General features: G+C 40.8%; 1 protein-coding gene across 1 annotated transcript in view; it reads right to left on the bottom strand.

Moving 5' to 3' along the window:
* LOC140714922 (transmembrane protein 94-like) overlaps positions 1 to 26344 on the bottom strand; it is a 190401-nt gene that overhangs the window by 81267 nt on the left and 82790 nt on the right. Inside the window, exons 17-23 of the mRNA XM_073026590.1 lie at positions 19760 to 19977; positions 19211 to 19392; positions 11860 to 11995; positions 11216 to 11331; positions 10652 to 10751; positions 9785 to 9893; positions 8241 to 8451 (exon numbers count right to left, since the gene is read on the bottom strand). Of these exons, the coding sequence (XP_072882691.1) occupies positions 8241 to 8451; positions 9785 to 9893; positions 10652 to 10751; positions 11216 to 11331; positions 11860 to 11995; positions 19211 to 19392; positions 19760 to 19977 (1072 nt within the window). The remainder of the gene's footprint in view (positions 1 to 8240; positions 8452 to 9784; positions 9894 to 10651; positions 10752 to 11215; positions 11332 to 11859; positions 11996 to 19210; positions 19393 to 19759; positions 19978 to 26344) is intronic.

The raw sequence follows: 26344 nt of genomic DNA, 5'->3' as shown, positions 1-26344 counted from the left end.
TCTCTGGAGCGCTTAGATCTATACCACATTGTTATGCTGAAATCTAACAGTGCCTGCCAAAAACATTCCTATAAAATGTGAGTCAGCTGAGGCCTTTACTCCTTAGAACAAAAAAGACAGAAGTCTTCATCATTACATAGATGAACTTTTGCAGTGGTGACTGCACTTAAAATGATACTAAAGTGACAGTTAATTTCTTCCTCCGATTCTCATCCAGTAATGTCCATAAAGAAGCAAGATGAGAAACGGGCATTAGGTGTAATGCCTTCCATAGATGAATGAACCACCTACAGTAGAAGCCTGGAACAATACCACTAAAGAACGTTATGAAAAATTTTGAAGATCATCTGGAAGGACAGTTAGTACTAAGATCAGTATACTGGAGGAGGACAACATGAACAGCATTTCTACCATTATAAAAGCAACCAACTCTGATGGACAGATCTTGTCATTCAGATGCCTAACTCACATCTCCCCAACACAGAGTCCTTTTGTCCTAGCTGAAGGTAGGTCAGCGAGCTCCTGGTTGGCAAAGGAAGCACTTCAAAGATAACATCAAAATCAGCTTAGAGAAGTTCAATACTACATCTAAAACCTTGGGAGGATATTGCTCTCAATAGATACACCTGGAGGAAATCTGTTCAAGAGGGAACTGTTCTAAATGAGAGCAACCTCCGATCTGCCACAAGAGAACAAAAGGGCAGCAGCGAAAGAAGAGTAATGAATGACCAAAAGATCTGACCACTAACCACAGTCAACACTTACTCTTGTCCACACTGTACCAGAAAACATAGGATCCCAGATTGACCTCTACAGTCAGCTGAGGATCCACCAATAGACAATCCCTTAGGAGAACATACTCGACTCGAGTGATCACACTACAATGGTTGAATTTTATCTATTAGAAACTTATTTACAGTAAGCTGTGAAGATATTAAAGAGCATTCAGAAAAGATGGACAGCAATGATGCCTGGAATTAAGATATATGGATACAAAGATGGATTGGAGGAGGTTGGGACTGTTTATTTTGTAAAGAGGCTAAGAAATTAATTACTATCAGTCCATGACTATTTAATAAAAGTTAATGAGAATTAACAGCAACATGAGGAAAACCATTTCAAAATAAATATGTGGTTGAAATCTGAAACACATTGCTTGCACAGCTGGTTCAGGCATATTCCACTATGGACTTCAAAAAGAATTTGGATAAAACATATGGTGGAGCAAAGAATTTCAACACTACAGACATGGGAGTGGAACTCAAGATTTGCTCTGGTACAATCCGCACAGACATGATAGGCTTAGTGGCCTCATTCTGAGCTGAACTCATTGCGACTTCCATGCCATGAAGTAACTAGTGTGGTTATAAAAATGGAACTGATACACATATTTTCCAGAGATTTGGTTGTAAAATTATCATCCTGCTACAGAAACAATCCATCTTAAAATATCTTCAGCATATTTCAAGTCCTCTCTAGATTAATGTCTGGCAGCCTCTGGGTAGGTACACAGCATACACTGGTTGGCAACTGGCCGCTGAGACTAAGTATATACAAAATTTAATCCAACTTGGCTCACTGCACATTGCTTGACAAATACCTTCCAAGTGACATGGATAGTTTTAACCTTGAAAATGCTGATCATCCAAAATACTTCAGCATATATTTAGACAGCAAGCTGTTCTTCAATGATCCCATTACCAAACACCAGTAGGATCATCACTAGAACTGGCATCATTTCAGCAATAGGTCAGGGATTCTGTTCAAAAATGTTTCAGAATTCAGTATATGAACCTTGTATTGCATTATCAGTGGTATAAACTCTGAACCAATTAGTATGCAACTTTAAATAACTAGTACATCCACCCATATGGTTACTTGCATAAGTTAGCTTGTACTCTGATAATGAATCAGAGAGTCTGATGACTTCAGCAGTTCATTCAGTATAAGGTGCAACTGTTTCTTGCTCAGCTTGACTAGGGATGGCATTAAAACATTTAGCTGCAATTCTTGCCCACATCACACAGGAAACTTGCTGCCACCATGAAGAAAGTTAGGGGTAAGGGTATGAGGGGTAGAAATTAGAGACAGAATTGGGCTTTATTTCGTAGGCTTCCATTGCAAATCTAGATGAACTAAAGGAATATATTTTTATGCAATAAATGCTCTTCCCTTCTTCTCTGCCATTTTACAAACACTGCAGAATATTCAATACAGAAAACCCAAGATTGCTATCCATTTCCTAACCTTAAGGGATCAGCCACAATGTATCAATGTAAGTTCCATACTATGCTTTCCCTGCTTGCAAACAAGCATCCTGACTGATGGAACTCTAACCAACTGTGCCGACAATGAATGCACAATGACAGTCCTCTGTGCTACTTTGGGAACACTGAGCATTGACAACAGGCACATTAACTTCATTACCCTTCAAATGGAAGTCTCCCCAAATCCTTGAGCACAACACCTTTGTAACTCTCACTTTGGCCAGCGGCTGATAGCCCCCTGATAGCCCCCGGCCCGGCCAAACTTAAGAATTCATGTTTGGGTGGATGCTGCACGATGTGTCCCGTTACAATTTCAGTACCCCGAAATAACAAAAAGTACACAATATGCGATTAAATGATTCAGCTTTATAATTCTTACTCTGATATGTTAGTAAAGAAAACAAAAAAAAAGGGGCTCAATCTTATGAAACAGTCCTATTGCGCAATGTTGGAGCTCACTGATAAGTTGGTTGCCCACCATCGACCTCCTCTGATCATCGCTGCTCTTTGGGACCCTTGCTCCAAGTCCACCCCATCCGAAGGTCTACCAACTCTCTCCATTCGCGTCTTCTCTCATCTCTCCCTGGCAAAAGACCGTGAAAATCTCTCTTCCAGACTTACAAGAAAGAATAGCAGCATTCCAAACCCCATTATCTCTAGTCATAACCCAAACACTGCTGCTACAGAGAAACCTTACAGCATGTTACATTTTTCAATACCTGTTGTGAACTACCTGTGCAGTGAACAAATGTTAGCATTGATATTTATGCTGTTTACTGATAAATGTAGTGCCCTACCTGCTGTTAAATTCCTGCAATTCACTTTGAAACAATGCACCCTTGTTGAAAACATTAACTTGCATTCTGAGGTCAATGAAAAGTCTGTTCAACAGCTGATATGGCAAGGTGAGAAGTCAATCTTCCCATCTCATTTCACATTCTCAACTCACCAATGCCACAAAATTAGAGGGAGATTGCTCCAGAAATGAAGTTTCAAAATCACAATTGCTCTGTTACCTGACAATTCACTGCAAAAAATATTTGGCAAACAACTTAGATTACTCTTCATAATGCTGCTGCAGTACACATTTAAACAAAATGTCTTAGAAAGCATCCTTGAGACAGCTGAACCTTTACAGAATAAGAACATAAAATACACAGAACCACCCATTTGGCTCCATTTCACTTGCAGTTCAAGTATGGAACTCGCTACTCCACGTAGTAATTGAGGCAAAGAGCATAAAAATGTTTAAAGAGGAGCAAAACAATACAATGCGGACAAAGAGTTAGAAAATTGCTGGTGTGAGTAGCAGAAGGCTAAAGGAAGCATAAATGGCAAGATAAATCTGCTGAAATGGACAGTCTGCTTCTGTACTGCGAACAGCATACAGAATGTTGCTTACTAATGTTGTTTACTAGTGTGAAAAATTTCACTTCAATATTTATTTGCTGCCTCTCATGTGCTCGGTTTGTAATTTAAGATTTGCACTGTGTGGATTTATTTTTAGATCCTGAGGCAGAAAATACTATAGTGATTTGATGGCAGATGTTTAATTGCCATTTGTTACTATTATCATGTTACAAGCTTTCTAATGTTTGATCCTTAGCTAGAAAGTAGTCATGTGCTTTACACAAATAGATTAATCACCCAACAATGACTGCCCTGTTTATTTTCCTATTATCCATTTTTAACCTGAGGTGCATCCTCAACAAGTCAGGAGAAAAATCCTTTCCCATAAACATTGTATTTCAAGTGTAGAAGATACACAGAGAACACAGAATGCAACTTATCAGAAGCAAGAACATTAGCACACAAGAGACCCTTTGGCTCGGCCTGAAACGTTGACTATACTTTTTTCCAATAGATACTATCTGGCCTGCTGAGTTTCTCCAGCATTTTCTGTGTGTTGCTCGGGTTTCCTGCATTTGCAGATTTTCTCTTATTTGACATTAGAACCCAAGTGAAGCATTCAGCCACCTCTGGCCTGCCACTCTATTCAATTTGATATTGAGTGACAGACACCTCAAATTCACTTGTCCGGTTTTTACTTCACATCCATTTAGACTTTAATTGCCCTTATTGGCCTATTCACATTTCGCACACTATGATTTTAAAAAAACATCTCAATATTGACAACTGTACCCAAGAATAGTTTTTGCCAATTCTATTCTACCAAACTCTGAACCAATTAGTATGCAACTTTAAATAACTAGTACATCCACCCATAAGGTTACTTGCATAAATTTAGCTTGTAATCTGATAATGAGTCAGAGAGGATAATGAGTCTGATGACCTCAGCATTCATTCAGTAGAAGGTGCAACTGTTTCTTACCCATCTTGACTAGTGGTGGGCAGGAAATACTTAGCTGCAATTTGTGACAAGATCACCCCTCTTACACTCTGTTTGGTTATGCAGTAATTATGGCTCCTTAGTGAAGAAAACCTGTCTTAAATTATTCAATATCAATATACGGTATACATGAAATATGACACTACAAAAATCTCAGGTTCAGTAGCATCTGTGGAGCAAGAAACTACTAATGAATTCAAATCAAAAAATAAAAACACAAAATGCTGGCAGAACTCAGCAGGCCAGACAAGTAGACTTCATCCCTCCCCCACTTCTTATCCCCTCTCCACCATCCCATGTTACTTCACTCCTGATGAAGGGTTTCGGCCCGAAACGTCGTCACTACCTCCTCCCATAGATGTTGTCTGGCCTGCTGAGTTCTGCCAGCATTTTGTGTTTTTATTTATTTCCAGCATCTGCAGATTCACTCATATGCCAATGGATTCAAATCAATATTTTTTCTCAAAACTTGCGATGAGAAACAAGCAACCACAAATATGAACTCTGTTTCTCTCTCCAAAGATGCTGCCAGATCCGAAATTAGAGTTAAAAAATGTTGGAAATATGAGAAAACAGTGACCCTCCATTATTGTTGCTTAGGGTAAATTGAACAATATGCAATCTCAGAGACAGCCATTAAAAGAGGATAGAAACAGAAAACCTACAGCACAATACAGCCCTTTGGCCCACAAAGTTGTGCCGTACATGTCCCTACCTTAGAAATTACTAGGCTTACCCATAGCCCTCTATTTTTCTAAGCTCCATGTACCTATCCAAAAGTCTCTTAAAAGATCTTATCGTATCCGCCTCCACCACCATTGCTAGCAGCCCATTCCACACACTCACCACTCTCCGAGTAAAAAAAACTTACCCCGTTATCTCCTCTATACCTACTCCCCAGCACCTTAAACCTGTGTCCTCTTGTGGCAACCATTTCAGCCCTGGGAAAAAGCCTCTGACTACCCATACGATCAATGCCTCTCATCATCTTATACACCTCTATCAGGTCACCTCTCATCCTCCGTCGCTCCAAGCAGAAAAGGCTGAGTTCACTCAACCTATCCTCATAAGGCATGCTCCCCAATACAGGCAATATCCTTGTAAATCTCCTCTGCACCCTTTCTATGGCTTCCACATCCATTCTGTAGTGAGGCAACCAGAGCTGAGCACAGTACTCCAAGTAGAGTCTGACCAGAGTCCTATTCTGTGGTTGATGAAGGCCAAAACACCATATGCTTTCTTAACCACAGAGTCAACCTGCGCAGCTGCTTTGAGCGTCCTATGGACTTGGACCCCAAGATCACTCTGATCCTCCACACTGCCAAGAGTCTTACCATTAATACTATATTCTGCCATATTTGACCTACCAAAATGAACCACTTCACTTATCTTGAACTCCATCTGCCACTTCTCAGTCCAGTTTTGCATTCTATTAATGTCCCACTGTAACCTCTGACAGCCCTCCACACAATACACAACACCTCCACCTTTGTGTCATCAGCAAACTTACTAACTCATCCCTCCACTTCCTCATCCAGGTCATTTATAAACATCACGAACAGTAAGGGTCCCAGAACAAATCCCTGAAGCACTCCACTGGTGATCAACTTCCAGGCAGAATATGACCCGTCTACAACCACTCTTTGCCTTCTGTGGGCAAGCCAGTTCTGGATTCACAAAGCAATGTCCTCTTAGATCCCATGCCTCCTTACTTTCTCAATAAGCCTTGCATGGGGTACCTTATCAAATGCCTTGCTGAAATCCATATACACTACATCTACTGCTCTTTCTTCAGTGTATTTAGTCACATCCTCAAAAAATTCAATCAGGCTCGTAGGGCACGACCTGCCCTTGACAAAGCCATGCTGACTATTCTTAATCATATTGTACCTCTCCAAATGTTCCTAAATCCTGCCTCTCAGGATCTTCATCAACTTATCAACCACTGAGGTAAGACTCACTTGTCTATAATTTCTTGGGCTACCTCTACTCCCTTTCTTGAATAAAGGAACAACATTCACAACCCTCCAATCCTCCGGAACCTCTCCAGTCCCCATTGATGATGCAAATATCATCGCCAGAGGCTCAGCAATCTCCTCCCTCACCTCCCACAGTAGCCTGGGGTGTATCTCATCCTGTCCCGGCAACTTACCCAACTTGATGCTTTCCAAAAGCTCCAGCACATCCTCTTTCTTAATATCTACATGCTTAAGCTTTTCAGTCTGCTGCAAGTCATCACTACAATCACCAAGAGCCTTTTCCATGGTGAATACTGAAGCAAAATATTCATTAAGTACCTCTGCTATTTCCTCCAGTTCCATACACACTTTTCCACTGTTACACTTGACAGGTCCCATTCTTTCATGTCTTATCCTCTTGTTCTTCACACACTTGTAGAATGCCGGGGTTTTCCTTAATCCTGCCTGCCAAGGCCTTCTCTAGCCCTCCTAATTTCCTTCTTAAGCTCTTTTAACCTTGTAATCTTCTAGATCTCTAACATCACCTAGCTCTCTGAACCTTTTGTAAGTTTTTCTTTTCTTCTTGACTAGATTTATTACAGCCTTTGTACACCATGGTTCCTGTACCCTACCATAACTTCCCTGTCTCATTGGAACATACCTATACAGAACTCCACACAAATATTCCCTGAACATGTGCCACATCTCTTCTGTACTTTTCCCTGAGAAAGTCTGTTTCCAATTTAAGCTTCCAATTTCCTGCTTGATAGCCTCATAATTCCCCATACTCCAATTAAAAGCTTTTCTAACTTGTCTGTTCCTATCTCTCTCGGATGCTATCGTAAAAGAGATAGAATTATGATCACTATCTCCAAAATGCTCTCCCACTGTGAGATCTGACACCTGACCAGGTTCATTTCCCATCAAGTACAGCCTCTCCTCTTGTATGCTTATCTACATATTGTGTGAAGAAACCTTCCTGAACAGACCTAACAAACTCCACCCCATCTAAAACCCTTGCTCTAGAGAGCTGCCAATTGATATTTGGGAAATTAAAATCTCCCATCACGACAACTCTATTATTACACTTTTCCAGGATCTGTTTCCCTATCTGCTCCTCGATATCCCTGTTACTATTGGGCAGCCTATAAAAAACACCCAGTAAAGTTATTGACCCCTTCCTGTTCCTAATCTCCACTCACAGAGACTCCGTAGACAATCCCTCCATGGCGTTCACCTTTTCTGCAGCCGTGACACTATCTCTGATCAACAGTGCCACGCCCCCACCTCTTTTGCCTCCCTCCCTGTCCTTTCTGAAACATCTGAAACCCGGCAGCCGACAGTTGAAGTAACTTCTGAAGTATCTAAAACCCGGCATTTGAAGTATCTGACTTGTGTACGACCATCAGGGCACTCGATGCAACATTACTGTATTGGAATCTTTTTGAAGGGAGCAAGATTTGTTTTTTTTATATATAAGTATCCCAATGCTTATCTGTTCTAAAGCATTACCTCATTAAAAGGGGACTGGTCCTTGGAAAAAGCATGCAACTACATTATAGGATGGTGCCAGCAGAAAAGAAACAATTGAAGTTAGTGTGAGCGCTGAAGGGTAGCGTAGGGAACTAGGAAAATAATTGCCTGTGTAGTGGGGGATTATCGTGCAGCTTGAATACAAACAATCACCTGTTCGATGAGTTTGATGATGCTGATGCTTTCTTCCTGGTGAAAGAAAATGGAGCACGGCAGGCTGTTCAAGAGGCCAGATAACTGCAGCGGGGAAAGTTCCTCAGAATCAAAGGAAACATTTGCACTGGTGGCATAGCCAAAGGTCTCCCAAGAACAGCGGGATGGGTAGAGTGGATCCATAGCAACACTGCAATAAATAAGGAATCAAAAATCATAGATGGACATTAAATGTTTTAGGACTGCCCAGTTTATTCTCCTTAAATCTGCAACACGGTAATTCACCACTGCCTGACATTCAGTAACAAATCACAGCCATGATAGAGCACCTCTTAGTTTTCTTCTCTCCCCTCATGGCTGGTACCTGTTAAATGACCCAGTTCACAGCACTGCTAAAGGAAGAACATTAAAGAACACCACAAATCCCCCATTTCACCCTTTCTGAAACTGTTACCTGCAGAATCTCCCTGCATGTTGTCCAAGATTTAAATATTTCTCCCAATCATCAGCTATTTGTTAGATACTTGAAGACTGATGGCAAGATACTAATCTGCCATTTTGTATATCCCTGCTGTAAATTTCCAACATTTCAGCATTATCTTATATTACCCAAATTACCCCATGTAAAAAAAAAATCAGGAAAATAGACCAATAAATATTCTATTTTTTTTTAAATTGGCCTCCAGGTGGGTTAGGAATTTTCACTTCTTACCAAGCCCACATTTGTACAGACCATGATTTATATGCTGGTTTGCCATGACTGAATCAAACTGTCCAAACACTGCTCAGCTGCAACTATACTTGCAACCAGATCTTCTACAAATCAATGTTCAATTTTCTTAATCAATTCTTCCTTATTCCATTCTTCATTGTTTACAAATGCAAACCATAATAATCACCGTGTGAAAAGAGAGCAATTTGTCAGCTCAGAAACAAACACTGATCCATTAGATTTTCAAAGGAGACAGTTTGGGTGCTCTCAATGTTGGTGTCACTGTTCACCATGGTCAAGCATACAGAGCCAGCTCCACTCAGTTCGTACTACTGCTTCAAAATCAAAAGCTGTGGATAAAGACTCATCCTTCACTGTAATTCCTAGCATCTGAGGTGCCAACTTTTGCACAAAACCCAGATGTCAGAATTGTTTGTTCACTTGGGTATCAGGCCAACATTTGTTCAGAACTCTAATTTTTTTTGAGGCCTTGCTGACTGAGTCCTATTGTTTGTAGCCAAATGTTCAATTACTACTTTATAAAAATCAAACAATCTTTCAAGATAACCCTAAAAAGTAGATAATGCTAAGAGTGAGAAAAGTTCCCTGTGGCCATTCCCACCCTTCCACATTTGAGTTCTGCAGCACTTGCTAGAATACATAAAAGAATACTATAAATCCACTTTTACATCAGCAGAATGGACACAGGAATCAGTAAATCCCCATTGATTCCTGCCCAGTACTGGATTTTCTGCATCCTATTGTACAATCTCTGATTGGTTTCCAAATGCATGGTGAATAGAATCCTCACCCAATGTCACTCTGCAGAAAAAGACAGTTGTTTCGAAAGTTAGCAGAGCTTCCCAGGCAGCAAATCACCTCCCCATACTCTTGCATGATTTTCATCATCTCGCACATTGCTGGGGGGGAAAAAAGCTTACATGTAACAAAAACTTTCAAGGAATTACACAAACAGCAGTTTCCTGCATACTACAATCATAATGACCACAATGCAATCAAACTTCTTGCACTCTTTCCTAGAACTTCCAAAGCTTGGATCCTCCACCTGCCTTTCAGCAACCAATCTGCACTTTGCTGAAAAATTAAGCTTAAAAAGGTTTCGCATTCCTTTCTTCACCTTATTACGCTTGGAGGAGTGAGGAACTGCAAGCTTTGACCTTTTACCAATATAAAAAATAGCTACCGAGTTTAAAGGCAGATGACTTTCATGAAATATAAGGGAGAGAACACAGTGTTACACCATCACTGGACCAGGTTTCTTGAGTACTGCTGAATCACATTTGTACTGTGCCTAGTCTTACAGACTTATGAAAATCTTGTTGCTTACATGACAAATACTAAGATCTTAGAAACTGATGAGTCTAAAACCAAAGCAAAATTAATTACTCTGTGGTCTTATATTGGTTCTAAAAGAACTATCCAGTTAGACCTCTACCTCTTCAAACAGTTACAGCACGCTCTTTTGAAAACCACTATTCAAACTGGATCAACACCCTCAAGGCAATACCTTACTACAATTCACAGTACATAAAAGAAATTCCTCCCTAGATTTTGGCAATTCAGTTATATCAGTGCCCTTCAACTAACAGGTCAGAATAGAGTCATCTGACAATATATTATTACTGCAGCTACAAGTATACAGCCAATGGTCACTTACTGTCCTGTGTGCAGTCTGTAAACAGAGGGACCAGTAAAGGCACATTATCAATGTTCTGGAGATGTGGTCGAACTTGGTGGATTCCTCGTGGCAGTTTAGCCTAAAAGTAAGGTAATGTTTAATTTACTTTGCTGCAAAAGAAAAATAAAAAATGGCATATGCTGATTGCACTGGAGCTATCAAAGGAATGGTTTCAAATGAAAGCTAATAAATACACCCATCAACTCCCTAATTATATTTAATTCTGCTGGGCATTGCTTCTGTGGAGCATTTTACTTTATTAAAGGCTGCAATAAAGGTATTTTTCTGTCATTATTAAAACTGCGCTATATGAATTGATTAAAAATGGTTTGCTTGGAACTCTCTGGACTTACGGTGTTTAAGAAATGATGTACAAAGGTTATAGATTCATCACTGCTTCATGAACTTGTAAACATTGCAGTTTTACATTTTTTCCAGCCATTACATCTATGGCATAAAGGGTTCAAAGCAAAATTTCAGTTTATATAGTGAAACTACTCTCCACAAATTCAGCACAGATCCACCACCAAGCCTCCAACTTACCCGATTATGATCTTCCAGAAAGCTGGGCACATCACTGTCCGTTGGCTGGAAGCTAATGAGGTCAGAGTGTCTCTCTTCTTCCATTAGTAATGCTCCCTCTGCATCATCCTTCGAATCTATGCAGTTACAAAGATCAATGGCTATAGTAAGATACAGTAAGGTTCAATGCCTCCACTGACTTGAAGGAATAGACCGAAGGCAGCTAAAACCTCCAAAGGCTGTGTTCTCAGCACAGGTTGTTGTGTTGTCTTCCTTATCCAGTAAGAAAAAATATATTGGCTCTAAGTAGCTCATATCCACAATATTAAAGGCTGTAGGGATTTAGCAGTCTGTTGGAGTCAAACAGCTGTTAGTCTTTAGCTGTTATGCATAAATTTACAATGAAAATTAATGATAAAAAGCATTCAAAGACAAAAACATTAAATACTTGTTTTGACTGCTCTCTCTAACACTTAACTTGGTTACCTACAAGAGAATGATAGAAGGGGTGCAGAGATTGGGGGAGGCATATACACCTGCATCAATGTACAATACACAGTTGCAACTCATGCACCAGATTTTACAGTAGAAATCACATTCTGCACATATTACACTGATCACATTTTCCCACAAACTTTAGCAGAAAGTATTAAAAGATTGCCTACCCTGAAGGTTATCATGTAGAGAGCCAGCGTGGCTTGGGCTTGACTGTGGGATTTCAGAACCAGAGCATCCACCATATGGTAGCAGAGAAATATGACAATTCCAGCCTGTTTCTAAACCCATCTTTTCTGCAAATACCTGGCCAAACAACAAATTATTATAAACTAAGCAAGTGGTCATCTGCACTGCTTTATACTAGAAGATAATTGCGAAGGTAAGCACAGTTTAAATCATCTGGATGTTTTCTTCCTTCCCCCACAAGCAAAACAAATTTATGCATTCAAATAAAATTATATCACATTGTTAAATAAAGAAACAAAGGTTAAATATGCACTTAGTGATTTTCATCATTAGGACATCCAAGTCAAAGAACTTTACAATCACTTACAGACACTGAAGTTTTAACTTGCCTCTCAAATTGCGGAGTTACACCGCATGGAAAAAAGGCAGCATAGTATATATGTCTAATGTTGGGAGACCAAGATTAGAAAAGAAACCTGGAGAACTTTGTTTTCTCAGATTAATGCAAAGGGATCTTCTCTTTGACAAGGAAACTGTCAAGTTTAATTAGTTTAATTCCCCACATTAAAATTATCTTTTTCAGCAGTCACTTCAGATTACATATTCTAATTCTGGATATGAACATTCAACAAAAGTATTGAAATCTTCCACAGCAAACTGACACAAAAAAGTGCAAGTTGTATTACTGAGTGCAGGATTTAAAGGTTCTGACACAGTACACTCCCTGGAGAAACTTCAGGCAAATGACTCAAGAGATTCTGCAGATTATGGAAATCTTGAGCAACACACACAAATATTGAAGGAATTCAGCAGGTCAGGCAGTACCTATTGATATTTTGGGCCAACACCCTTCATACAGGACTGGAAAGGAAGTTTCCAGCAAGCCAGAATAAGAAGGTGCGGTGAGTGGGAGTACAAGCGATTGGTGATAAGTGAGACAAAAGAGGAGGAAGGCGGGTGATGGAGGAAAGATGTGAGAAACTGTAAGGGACAGGTGAAAGACAAAGGCTGAAGAAGGAATCTAAATGATGAGGGCGGCGAACCTTGGAATAAAGTGAAGGAGGTGGGGAACCAAAGGGAAGTAAGTGATAAAAACACAAAATGCTGGCAGAACTCAGCAGGCCAGACAGCATCTATGGGAGGAAGTAGTTACGGGAAGGTCATGAAGACAACAGGATAACTAGAATGGGAATGCAGAGAGAAAAAGGATGAGGGGCTTTAAAAACAGAGGGGAGTGAAAGTTAAGAGAAATTGAGGTTCATGCCATCTGGCTGGAGGCTAACCACACAAATGAGATACTGCCCCTGCCCTTATAAGTTCCTTCAGCAATTTTTATTACACCGGATGACTGCTTCTTCCCCCCCCCCCCAGATCTGAGGCTGTAAGTAAAGAACTTTTTTTAAAAAATAAACAGCCTTGGAGAGTTTAGTGCATTTTGTAGAACAGGCACAACACAGCCAAAATGCACACAGCAGTAAATATTTACTGTAGTCAGCAGAGTACTGAGTGTTGTCACGACACTCATCAGGCAAGAAATGTTCCACAATATACATGGTGGAAAGGCTTTGGAAAGTCAGAGATAAATAACTCATGACATGACATCACAATCTCTGACCTGGTCCAGCTATCACACTATTGATCCAGTTTTCAATCAGAGCAGTAGCGATAAGGGATTCGATAGTTAGGGGGGTCAGATAGGAGGTTCTGTGGAAGAGATTGAGAATCCCAGATGGTCTGTTGCCTCCCTGGTGCCAGGGTCTGCGATATCTCGGATCGAGTTCTCAGTATTCTCAAGAGGAAGGGTGAGCAGCTGGATGTCGTGGTCCATGTAGGGACCAATGACGTGGGTAGGAAGAGTGAGGAGGTCCTGAAAGGTGAGTTTAGGGAGCTAGGTGCCAAGTTAAAGGACAAGACCTCCAGGATAGCAATCTCAGGATTTCTACCAGTGCCACGTGCAGGTGGGTTTAGAAATAATAAGATAGTGCAGATCAACACGTGGCTGAAGACATGGTGCAGGAGGGAGGGAGTCAGATTTATAGATAATTGGACAGTTTTCCAGGGAAGGTGGAACCTGTTCCGGCGGGACAGTTTACATCTGAACTGAAGGGGGACAAATATTCTTGCAGGTAGGTTTGCTAGACAGGCTCCAGTGGATTTAAACTAGTTACAAAGGGGGAGGAGAACCAGAGTGTAGGAACAGATGTATGGGAGAAGGAAGAAAAAGAAGACAGTAAAGTTCTTTTTACTGTTAGAGATAAACAGAGAAGAGATGGTAGAGAATTTCTTAAATGCATTTATTTTAATGCTAGGAGCATTGTAAGAAAGGTGGATGAGCTTAGAGCATGGATTGATACCTGGAAATATGATGTTGTAGCTATTACTGACACATGGTTGCAGTAGGAGGGGTGTGATTGGCAACTAAATATTCCTGGATTTCGTTGTTTCAGGTGTGATAGAATCGGAGGGACAAGAGGGGGGGGTGTTGTGTTGCTTGTCAGAGAAAAAATATTACAGCAGTGCTCTGGCAGGATTAGAGGGCTTGTCTAGGGAGACTATTTGGGTGGAATTGAGGAATGGGAAAGGTGTAGTAACACTTAAAGGGGTGTATTATAGACCATCTAATGGGGAGCGAGAATTGGAGGAGCAAATTTGCAAGGAGATAGCAGATATTTGTAGTAAGCACAGGGTTGTGATTGTGGGAGATTTTAATTTTCCACACATAGACTGGGAAGCCCATACAGTAAAAAGGGATGGATGGTTTGGAGTTTGTAAAATGTGTGCAGGATAGTTTTTTGCAGCAATACATAAAGGTACCAACTAGAGAAGGGGCAGTGTTCCATCTTCTGTTACGGAATGAAATAGGTCAGGTGACGGAGGTATGTGTTGGGGAGCACTTCGGGTCCAGTGATCACAATGCCATTAGTTTCAATATAATGATGGAGAAGGATAGGACTGGTGCCAGGGTTGAGATTTTTGATTAAGAAAGGCTAACTTTGAGGAGATGCGAAAGGATTTGGAAGGAGTGGATTTGGGACAATTTATTTTATGGGAAGGATGTAATAGAGAAATGGAGGTCATTTAAAGGTGAAATTTTGAGGGTACAGAATCTTTATGTTCCTGTTAGGTTGAAAGGAAAGGTTAAAAGTTTGAGAGAGCCATGGTTTTCAAGGGATATTGGAAACTTGGTTAGGAAAAACAGATATCTACAATAAATATAGGCAGCATGGAGTAAATGAGGTGCTCGAGGAATATAAAGAATGTAAGAAGAATCTTAAGAAAGAAATTAGAAAAGCTAAAAGAAGATACGAGGTTGCTTTAGCAAATAAGGTGAAAATAAATCTGAAGGGTTTCTACAGTTGTATTAATAGCAAAAGGATAGTGAGGGATAAAATTGGTCCCTTAGAGAATCAGAGTGGACAGCTATGTGTGGAGCCGAAAGAAATGGGGGAGATTTTGAACAATTTCTTTTCTTCTGCATTCACTAAGGAGAAGGATATTGAATTGTGTAAGGTAAGGGAAACAAGTAGGGAATTTATGGAAACTATGACTATTAAAGAGGAGGAAGTACTGGTGCTTTTAAGGAATATAAAAGTGGATAAATCTCCAGATCCTGACAGGATATTCCCTAGGACCTTGAGGGAGATTAGTGTGGAAATAGCAGGGTCTCTGACAGAAATATTTCAAATGTCATTAGAAACGGGGATGGTGCCGGAGGATTGGCGTATTGCTCATGTGGTTCCATTGTTTAAAAAGGGCTCTAAGAGTAAACCTAGCAATTATAGGCCTGTCAGTTTGACGTCAGTGGTGGGTAAATTAATGGAAAGTATTCTTAGAGATGGTATATATAATTATCTGGATAGACAGGGTCTGATTAGGAACCGTCAACTTGGATTTGTGCGTGGAAGGTCATATTTGACAAATCTTATTGAATTTTTTGAAGATGTTATGAAGAAAGTTGACGAGGGTAAAGCAGTGGATGTTGTCTATATAGACTTCAGTAAGGCCTTTGACAAGGTTCCGCACGGAAGGTTAGTTAGGAAGGCTCAATCGTTAGGTATTAATATTGAAGTAGTAAAATGGATTCAACAGTGGCTGGATGGGAGATGCCAGAGAGTAGTGGTGGATAACTGTTTGTCAGGTTGGAGGCCGGTGACTAGTGATCTGTACCTGGTCCAATTTGTTTGCCATATACATTAATGATCTGGATGATGGGGTGGTAAATTGAATTAGTAAGAATGCAGATGATACTAAGGTAGGTGGCGTTGTGGATAATGAAGTAGGTTTTCAAAGTTTGCAGAGAGATTTAGGCCAGTTAGAAGAGTGGGCTGAACAATGGCAGATGGAATTTAATGCTGATAAGTCTGTGGTGCTACATTTTGGTAGGAATAATCCAAATAGGATATACATGGTAAATGGTAGGGCACTGAAGAATGCAGAAGAACAGAGTGATCTAGGAATAATGGTGCATAGTTCCCTGAAGGTGGAATCTCAGGTGGATAGGGTGATGAAGAAAGCTCTTGGTATGTTGGCCTTTATAAATCAGAGCATTGAGTATAGGAGTTGGGATGTAATGTTAAAATTGTACAAGGCATTAGTAAGGCTGAATTTGGAGAATTGTGTACAGTTCTGGTCACCGAATTATAGGAAAGATGTCAACAAAATAGAGAGAGTACAGAGGAGATTTATTAGAATGTTACCTGGGTTTCAGCACCTAAGTTACAGGGAAAGATTGAACAAGTTAGGTCTTTATTACTTGGAGCGTAGAAGGTTGAGGGAGGACTTGATAGTGGTATTTAAAATTATGAGGGGATAGATAGAGTTGACGTGGATAGGTTTTTTCCATTGAGAGTAGAGGAGATTCAAACAAGAGGACATGAGTTGAGAGTTAGGGGGCAAAAGTTTAAGGGTAACATGAGGGAGAATTTCTTTACTCAGAGAGTGGTAGCTGTGTGGAACGAACTTCCAGTAGAAGTGGTAGAGGCAGGTTCGGTATTGTCATTTAAAGCAATATTGGATAGGTATATGGACAGGAAAGGAATGGAGAGTTATGGGCTGAGTGCGGGTCAGTGGGACTAGGTGAGAGTAAGCATTTGGCATGGACTAGAAGGGCCGAGATGCCTGTTTCCGTGCTGTAATTGTTATATGGTTATATAAGTACTGTCCTCATCCCTACATTCCATTGAATGTCACGGGTAGATAGATGAATTCTCTTTTTGAAGGCTGTTGGCACTATCAGCCTGAACATGAATATCTGCATCAGGCAGGTAAAGCTAATTTCACCAGAGAAACCGTCTGTGGAGCTGAGCATTATGCAACCCAAGCACAACTACAATTCTTTCAATCAGAAGGTCAGGAGGTAGGAGTATTTTTTGGAGTTATGTTGTCAAAACAGCTGACATGGACCACCAACACCTCGCTGCTTGTAAAGACTCTTCTTCCTCAGAAAGCTGAAACAGGCCAAACGTTCACAAATGCCGTTGCTGAACTTCTACAGAAGCACAACTGAAACCATCTTGACCAACAGCGCCACAGTGTGGTATGCCAGCTCCACAGCCGCTGAGCGGCAAGACCTGCATCTTGTGGTGAAGGCGGCCCAGTGAATTGCCAGGATGGAGCTCCCAGGACTGGACACTATCTATTCCAGCAGACTCAGGAGGAAAGCAATCAGCATAAGCAGAGACACCGCACACCCCGGCCATTCCCTGTTTGACCCGCTGCCATCCAGCAAAAGGTTCAGGACACTAAAAACCAGAACAAATAGCCTGAGGAACAACTTCTACCTCAGAGATATGGCCTCCATCACACCACTCCCAGAGAGCAATGATTGAAACTGTGAGCACACTCATGCACACACAAGGACTCAAATACTTGCACTAACAGCACTTTGTGAATTACTATGATATTCTGCTGCTGCTGCAACTTATTTTCTGCTACTTCTCTATTTAATACTGTTTTTTTTATTACTGTCTTGTTTTTATCTACCGCTTTATTCAATTGCCTGAGAGGAAGCTAAACAGAGTTTCACTGTACCTATGACAATAAAGATCATTCAATTCAAATTCAATATTTGCTGATGACAGCACAAAGTTCTGCAGCATTCATGACTCCTCAGTTAACAAAGCAGCCTACACCCTAATTAATGCAGAGAGACCTGGACAATAATCCAGTTCTGGGCTGATGGGTAGCAAGTAACATTTGCACCACACAAGTTTCATGCAATGATAATACCCAACAAGTTAAAACCCAGCTATCACCCTCTGACATTCAAAGGCATTACCATCACTAAATCCCTCATTAACAATATCAGAGGGGTGGGGAGGGGCTTACCATTAACTGTGTACATGGATACTCCTGTTGAATGGGGGTTGAACAGCTGCTCAGAGGATCCAGGAATCCTGCAGCTAGTAACTTGATCAACTTTCAAAGCCTGTCCACCACTTGCAAAGGTCAAGTCAGCAATGTGATGGGGTATCTCCACTTGCCTGGATGAGTGCCATTTCAACAATATTCAAGAAGCTGGATACAACACGGGACATAGCAGCCAGCATCAATGGTTGTGATGTCACCCTTCATTTATCTCACCACTAAAACATGGTAGCAGCAGTTTGCACTTTTTACAGGATACACTGCAATCCACGAAAACAGCACCTTCCAAATCCCTGGCTGTATCAGCTGGAAGGATAGGGGAAGCAAAAGCATACATCTGGAAGATGCCCTCCAAGCCAACACCATGCTGACTTCACCAGATCAAAATCCTGGAACTCTTCTCCCCAATAGGCAGAAAAGATCCGCCAAAAAGGCTGCAACAGCTGACGAGCACCACCTTAAGGGTAATCAAATGCCAGCTCAACCTAAGAAGCCCACATCTCTTGAATTTAAAAAAAAGAAAAAAGATTAATGGGTGAAATTATTCTGACCTCATGAGCTTGGAGAAAACAAGAGCCTGCAGGTACTGACTGATGCAAGTCAGGCTGACTCTCTCAAGCCGTGGATGTGAAAAGCATTCAAAACAAAAATTGAGATTGGTTCATTGCATTGCACTGCCAATTTCAGTGGTGGATAGTTACCTGCAAGCGATTATTCATTACTGGCTCACACTGTGAGTATCTCACAAAACACTTGGACATCAATGTGCACAGAAAATTAGCTGAATCTAGATTTTCTAAATACTGCTCACAGTCTGGTCTTGCTCAGCAAAACATAAATACTGAAAGTCAAATGACTGCGAACGTCTGAGTTGCATTATTTCTTCAATTGTAACACAGCTATAGCCATCAGAGAAACCATTAGGCTTTGGGCCAAAACAGCAGAATCTAAAACTGGAAACTGTACCTTGCTTTTTAATTCATCTTCCAGGGAGAAATAGACAAATCTGATGCATGCATTCACAAGGCCATCTATTAGTCGGACTATGTCCAGCCGAGCCTGATATTGGGAGGAGACCATTCCTATGAAGATCTGTCCACTCAAGGCTTGTATGCAGTCTTCTTTCTCCATAACTTCCACTATTCCCTCTGAAACAAATTAGGCTATGAGGAATAATGCTTGCAGCAGTTCAAATTAAGATTTTCATTTGCTCAATATCAAAAATCAATTAATGCAAGTGTTAATGCTAAATGGAAATGCACAGATTTCAGGTTTGATTCTCCGCTCCATGCCATGGAATTGCAGATCACACCATTTTGCTTTCATGAGGAGCTAAATGGCAACAAATCCCTAGATGGCAGTGCAGCTATGCTTCAGCAAACCTGCGATCGTTGTGGGTGAGGCAGGGTCGAGAAATGGCATATAACACAAGACACTGATGAAGCTTTAAAAAGGTAGAAGAAATGAAAATACACACACACACACAATATTTAATTTTGGGAAGACCAAAAGTACCATCAGAGCTCCAGCTGTTCCGTCTGCTGCCGTGTTTAATGGGTGTGGTCCCTGGTAAGTCATAAGAGGTGAAGATGGTATTCTGACCTGGCACCTGGACCAACTCGATGCATTTCCCATTCAGCTCAGAGGACAAGTTGCAGTGCATCGGCTTGTAAGCAAAAGCTGAACAGTACCCCGAGAGACAAGCTCGCTGGTAGAAATCTAGCACTTTTTTCCTGTGTCAACAAAAATGAGGGTTAGCAATTTACAAAAGTATTATCCATTTATTCAAACATCAACAGAACATGCAAGTGGCTAACAATTTTTTGAAAATGTTTTTTTAAAAACCCAGAGAATTTTTGCTTGGTAGCTACAACTGCATTGACCGAGTTTCCACTTTGAATGCAACTGGTGATTCAGCAGCAGATTCCTCCCATTTTAAGTAGTTTAATTTCTTCTATAGTTTTCCCTCAGACTCATTTCCATACCGCTAAATACAAACTCTGTGATGAACTCGTGTAATCTGATCATAGTTTAAAGTGACAAGAATTTGCTACATGAAAAAAATTATTACACCTTATCAGCTGACTAAAGACCTATTATCCTGGACACACAATGAGGTAACCTTCATCTTTGTACCTTCCCTGTCAAGCTCCTAAGAGTTTTCAATATGTAAAAAAATGTTACTTTTAGAAAATAATGCATAGGACTAAGAAAACAAAAAAAACTGCAGATGCCGGAAATCTAAAATAAAAATTTTGGAAACCCTTAGCAGATCAGGTAACATCTATGGAAAGAAAAACAAATCTAACCCTTCAAATGGAAGACTGTGCTTGCTTAACTTGTCCTTGTGGGATAATGTCCACATGCCAGGAATCAACTCAATACACTTTCTCTACTGCAAATACATTAGAACATAGAACGTAGAAAATCTACAGCACAATACAGGCCCTTCAGCCCACAAAGCTGTGCTGAACATGTCCTTACCCAAGAAGCTACCTAGAGTTACCCATAGTCCTCTACTTTCCTGAGCTCCATATACCTGCCCAGGAATCTCTTAAAAAAGACCCTATTGTATCCGCCTCCACCACCGTCGCTGGCAGCCCATTCCACGCACTTACCACTCTCTGCGTAAAAAACTTATCCCTGCTATTTCCTCTGTACCTACTTCCAAATACCTTAAAACTGTGCCCTCTCGTGCTAGCCATTTCAGCCCTGGGAAAAAGCCTCTGACTATCCACACAATCAATGCCTCTCATCATCTTACACACCACTATCAGGTCACCTCTCATCCTCCATTGCTCCAAGGAAAAAGGCTGAGTTCACTCAAACTATTCTCATAAAACTTGCTCTCCAATCCAGGCAACATCCTTGTAAATCTCCTCTGCACCCTTTCTATCGTTTCCACATCCTTCCCGTAGTAAGATGACCAGAACTGACCACAGTACTCCAAGTGGGGTCTGAGCAATGTCCTATATAGCTGCAACATTACCTCTCGGCTCCTAAACTCCATCCCACAACTGATGAAGGCCAATGCACTGTATACCTTCTTAACCACAAAGTCAACCTGCGCAGCAGCCTTGAGTGTCCTATGGACTTGGACCTCAAGATTCCTCTGATCCACCACACAGTCATGAGTCTTACCATTAACACTATATTCTGTCATCATATTTGACCTACCAAAATGAACCACCTCACACTTATCTGGGTTGAACTCCATCTGCCACTTCTCAGCCCATTTTTGAAGCCTTCCGCACTATCCAGAACATCTCCAACCTCTGCGTCATCAGTAAATTTACTAACCCATCCCACCTCTTCTTCATCCAGGTCAGTTATAAAAAATCATGAAGAGTAGGGGTCCAAGAAGAGATCACTGAGGTGACCAACCTCCATGCAGAATATCACAAGACAAAGGAGCAGACGTAGGCCATTTGGCCCATCGAGTCTGCTCCACCACTCCACCGTGAGCTGAACTATTCTATCTGGTTCCGATTTCCGGCTTTTACCCCATATCCTTTGATACCCTGACTAATTAGATACCCATCAACCTCCTCCTTATACACCCTCAATGATTGGGCCTCCACAGCTGTATGTGGCAATGAATTCCATAAATCCGCAACTCTCTGGCTAAAAAATTTCTCATCTGTTTTAAATGGGTACTCTCTAATTCTAAGACTGTGGCCCCTTGTCCTGAACTCACCCACCAAGGGAAACAGCCTTTCCACATCTACTCTGTCCAACCCTTTCAACATTCGAAATATTTCTATGAGATCCCCTCTCATTCTTCTATACTGTAATGAATACAGTCCAAGAGCCGACAAACGTTCCTCATGTGTTAGCCCCTGCATTCCAGTAATCATCCTTGTAAATCTTCTCTGAACTCTCTCCAACATCAGTACATCTCTTCTAAGATAGGGGGCCCAAAACTGCACACAGTAATCCAAATGAGGTCTCACCAGTGCCCCATACAGCCTCATCAACACCACCTTATTCTTCTACACTATTCCTCTTGAAATGAATGCCAACATAGCATTCGCTTTCCTTACTGCCAATCCAACCTGGTGGTTAACCTTTAGGGTATCCTGCACGAGGACCCCCAAGTCCCTTTGCACTTCCGATTTTTTAATTTTTCCCCCCATCTAAATAGTAATCTGCCCAATTTTTTTCTTCTTCCAAAATGTACAATTGTACATTTCTCAACATTGTATCTCATCTGCCATTTCTTTGCCCACTCTCCTAAACTGACCAAGTCTCCCTGCAACTTTTCCATTTCTTCAGTACTTCCTGTTCCTCCACCTACCTTGGTATCATCCGCAAACTTAGCCACAAAACCATTTAATCCATAATCTAAATAATCAATATACAGTGTAAAAAGAAGCAGCCCCAACACTGACCGCGGTGGAACACCACATGTAACCAGCAACCAACCAGAATAGGATCCCTTTATTCCCACCCTTTGCTTTCTGCCTATTCCAATATTCCACCCATTCCAATATCTTTCCTGTAATTTCATGGGCTTTCATCTTATTAAGCAGCCTCTTATGCAGCACCTTATCAAAGACCTTTTGAAAATCCAAATACACAACATCCACAGCCTCTCTCTTGTCAATCTTATTTGAGATTACTTCAAAAAATTCCAATAGGTTGGTGAGGCAGGATCTTCCCCCATGAAACCATGCTGGCTTGGGCCTATCTTGTCATGCACCTCAAGGTATTTCATAATCTTGTCCTTGAGGATCAACTCCAATAACTTTCCAACTACCGATGTCAGACTAATAGGTCTGTAATTTTCTTTTTGCTGCCTCCCTCCTTTCTTAAACAGTGGAATTACATTTGCAACCTTCCAGTCCTCTGGAACCACGCCAGAGTCTACTGATTCCTGGAAGCTCATTTCCAATGCCTCCACAATCTCCAAAGCCAAATCCTTCAGAACCCGTGGGTGCACCTCATCCGGTCCAGGAGACTTATCTATCCTTAGTCCATTGGGCTTCCCAAGCACTTTCTCTCTAGTAATCTTGACTGTACCTAATTCTATTCCCTGAGACCTCTGGCTATCAGGTATGTTGCTAATGCCTTCCACTGTGAAGACTGATGCAAAATACTCATTTAGTTCCTCTGCCATCTCTGTTACCCATTATAATTTCTCCAGCATCATTTTCAATCTGTCCTATATCTACCCGTGTCACTCATTTACTCTTCATATATTTAAAAAAAACTCAGTATCCTTTTATGTATATTGCCAACTTACTTTCATAATTCATCTTTTCTTTCCTAATGACTTTGTTTCCTTCTTTAAGTTTTTAAGTCGTCCAGTCCTCAGTTTTCCCACTAATTTTTGCTTCCTCTTTTGCCTTAACCTCGCTCGTTAGCCACATTTGTGCCATTTTTCCATTCATGATTTTCTTTTTCTTAGAATATATTTTTTCCTGCCGTTTCCTTATTTCTTGTAGGAATTTCATCCAATTCTGCTCTACCGTCCCTCCATCTAGCTTACTTTTCCAATCAATTGGGCCAGTTCCTCTCTCATACCACTGTAATTTCCTTTGTTCCACTGAAATATCGACACACCTGATAACAGCTTCTCCTTTTCAAATTTGAAACTGAACTCAATCATATTATGATCACTACTTCCAAGGGGTTCCATTACCTCTAGCTCCCTAATCGCCTCAGGTTCATTACACAGCACCCAATCCAAAACAGCCGATCACCTGGTGGGCTTATGGACAAGCTGCTCCAAAAAGCCACCCAGTAGGCATTCTATAAACACCCTCTCATAAGATCCAGTACCTTCCTGACTTTACCAATTCACTTTCATATTAAAATCCCCCATAATTATCATGACATTTTCCTTCTGACACGCTTTTTCTATTTCCAGCTGTAACTTGTAGTCCACATCCCAGCTGCTGTTTGGAGGCCTGTATATAACTGCTATTAGTGTCTTTTCACCCTTGCCATTTCTTAACTCGACCCATAAGGATTCTACCTCTTCTGATCCTATGTCCATTCTTTCTAGTGATTTGATATCGTTGCTTACCATCAGGGCCACGCCACCCCCTCTAACTACCTTCCTATACACTGTGTATCCTTGGACATTCAACTCCCAATCACATCCATCATTTAGCTATGACTCAGTGATGGCCACAATGTCATACCTTTTAACCTGTAGCTGTACAACAAGGTTATCCACTTTATTTCTAATGCTGTGTGCATTTAAATACAGTACATTTAGATCAGTATCTGTTACCGATTTTGCTATATTTCTATCGCACAGCAGATTTTCCTGTCTGTTCATCTGCCTGTCCTTCTTGCCATCTTTGCTGCACAGTACCTTTGACTTATTTCTATCTTCCTCTTCCTCGACCCTAACACCCTGGTTTCCTTCCCCCTGCCAACTTAGTTTAAACCCTCCCTAACAACTATATTAAACAATCCCGTCAGGACATTAGTACCCTTTGAGTTCAGGTGTAACCCATCATTTTTGTACAAGTCATACCTCCCCCAAAATAGATCCCAATGATTCAAGAATTTAAAGAGCAAACACGAGGAAATCTGCAGATGCTGGAAATTCAAACAACACACTCAAAATGCTGGTGGAACACAGCAGGCCAGGCAGCAACTATAAGGAGAAGCACTGTTGACGTTTTGGGCCGAGACCATTCGTCAGGAATAACGAAGTCCTGACGAATGGTCTCGGCTCGAAACATCGACAGTGCTTCTCCTTATAGATGCTGCCTGGCCTGCTGTGTTCCACCACCATTTTGTGTGTGTTGATTCAAGAATTTGAAGCCCTGTCCCCTGCACCAGTTAGCCACACATTCATCTGCTTAATTCTGCTATTCTTACCTTCATTAGCACGTGGCTTAGGCAGTAATCCTGAGATTATTACTCTGAAGGTCCAGCTTTTCAATTTTCTTCCTAGCTCCCAGAAATCCTCCTTCAAGACCTCCTCTCTTTTTCTGTCTATGTCATTGGTACCAACATGTACCAAGACTTCTGGCTGCTTGCCCTCTCTCCTCAGAATACTCTGGACCCGATCTGAGACATCCTGTACCCTGGCACCATCCGGGTATCCTTGTCCGGCTCACAGAATCTCTTGTCTGTTTCCCTCACTATGGAATCCCCTTTCTTTTCAAATCTTTTTATTGCATTATAATCAGTTAAATGAACATATCAATAATAACAATATCAAGAGAACAGGATTACAATAATAGCTATAACACATAAACATAAGTTCCAAATATCATATCCAGACATGTCCACCTGATTTCTTGATAATAGAAACAGGAAAAAGTTCAAAAGATTTGTTCAGAAGAAAAAAACCAAAAAAAACCCCCCAAAAATCCCCTAAACAGAAAACAAAACAAAAAAAACCTGGGCTGCCATAATTTGTTAATTATAATCATTCTGTCCTTGACTCCGTTCCTCCTTCCATAAAAGGTTAAGTATTAGGAAAAAGAATTTTAAAAAATCAACTTAAATCATATCTATGGAAATATTGAATAAAAGACTCCCAAGTTTCCTCGAATTTAATCGAGGAATTAACTGTGCCACTCCTAATTTTTTCTAGGTTTAAACAAGCAATAGTTTGAGAGAACCACTGAAGTGTAGTGGGGGATCAAAATCTTTCCATTTAAGTAAAATGGATCCTCTGGCCATCAGCGTAACAAAAGTATCAAACGGCAGGCTAAAGATGATAAATAACTATAATCAATTATTGGTAATCCAAAAATTGCAGCAATAGGATGGAATTGTAAATCAATATGTAAAATTGCTGAAGCAATATCAAAAATGTCTTTCCAATATTTTTTCCAAAAGAAGGCAGGACCAAAACATATGGGTTAAAGAAGCAACCTCAGAGTTACATCTGTCACACATAGGATTTATATGGGAATAAAAACGGGCTAGTTTGTCTTTTGACGTATATGTTCTATAAACCACTTTAAATTGTATTAAAGTCTGTCTAGCACACATTGAATTAACTAATTTAAGAATTTTTCCCCATTCTTCTATGAATATACTTATATAGGAAATCTCCTATAACTACTGCATTTCTCCTTGCTCTCCTGATCACGGCACTGGGCAGAGTGCCAGAGTCCCGTTCGC

The sequence above is a fragment of the Hemitrygon akajei genome, chromosome 22, assembly GCF_048418815.1.
Source record: "Hemitrygon akajei chromosome 22, sHemAka1.3, whole genome shotgun sequence".
NCBI lineage: Eukaryota > Metazoa > Chordata > Chondrichthyes > Myliobatiformes > Dasyatidae > Hemitrygon > Hemitrygon akajei.
Note: the sequence above shows the minus strand (reverse complement) of the source record. Positions and strands in the feature narration are given on the sequence as shown.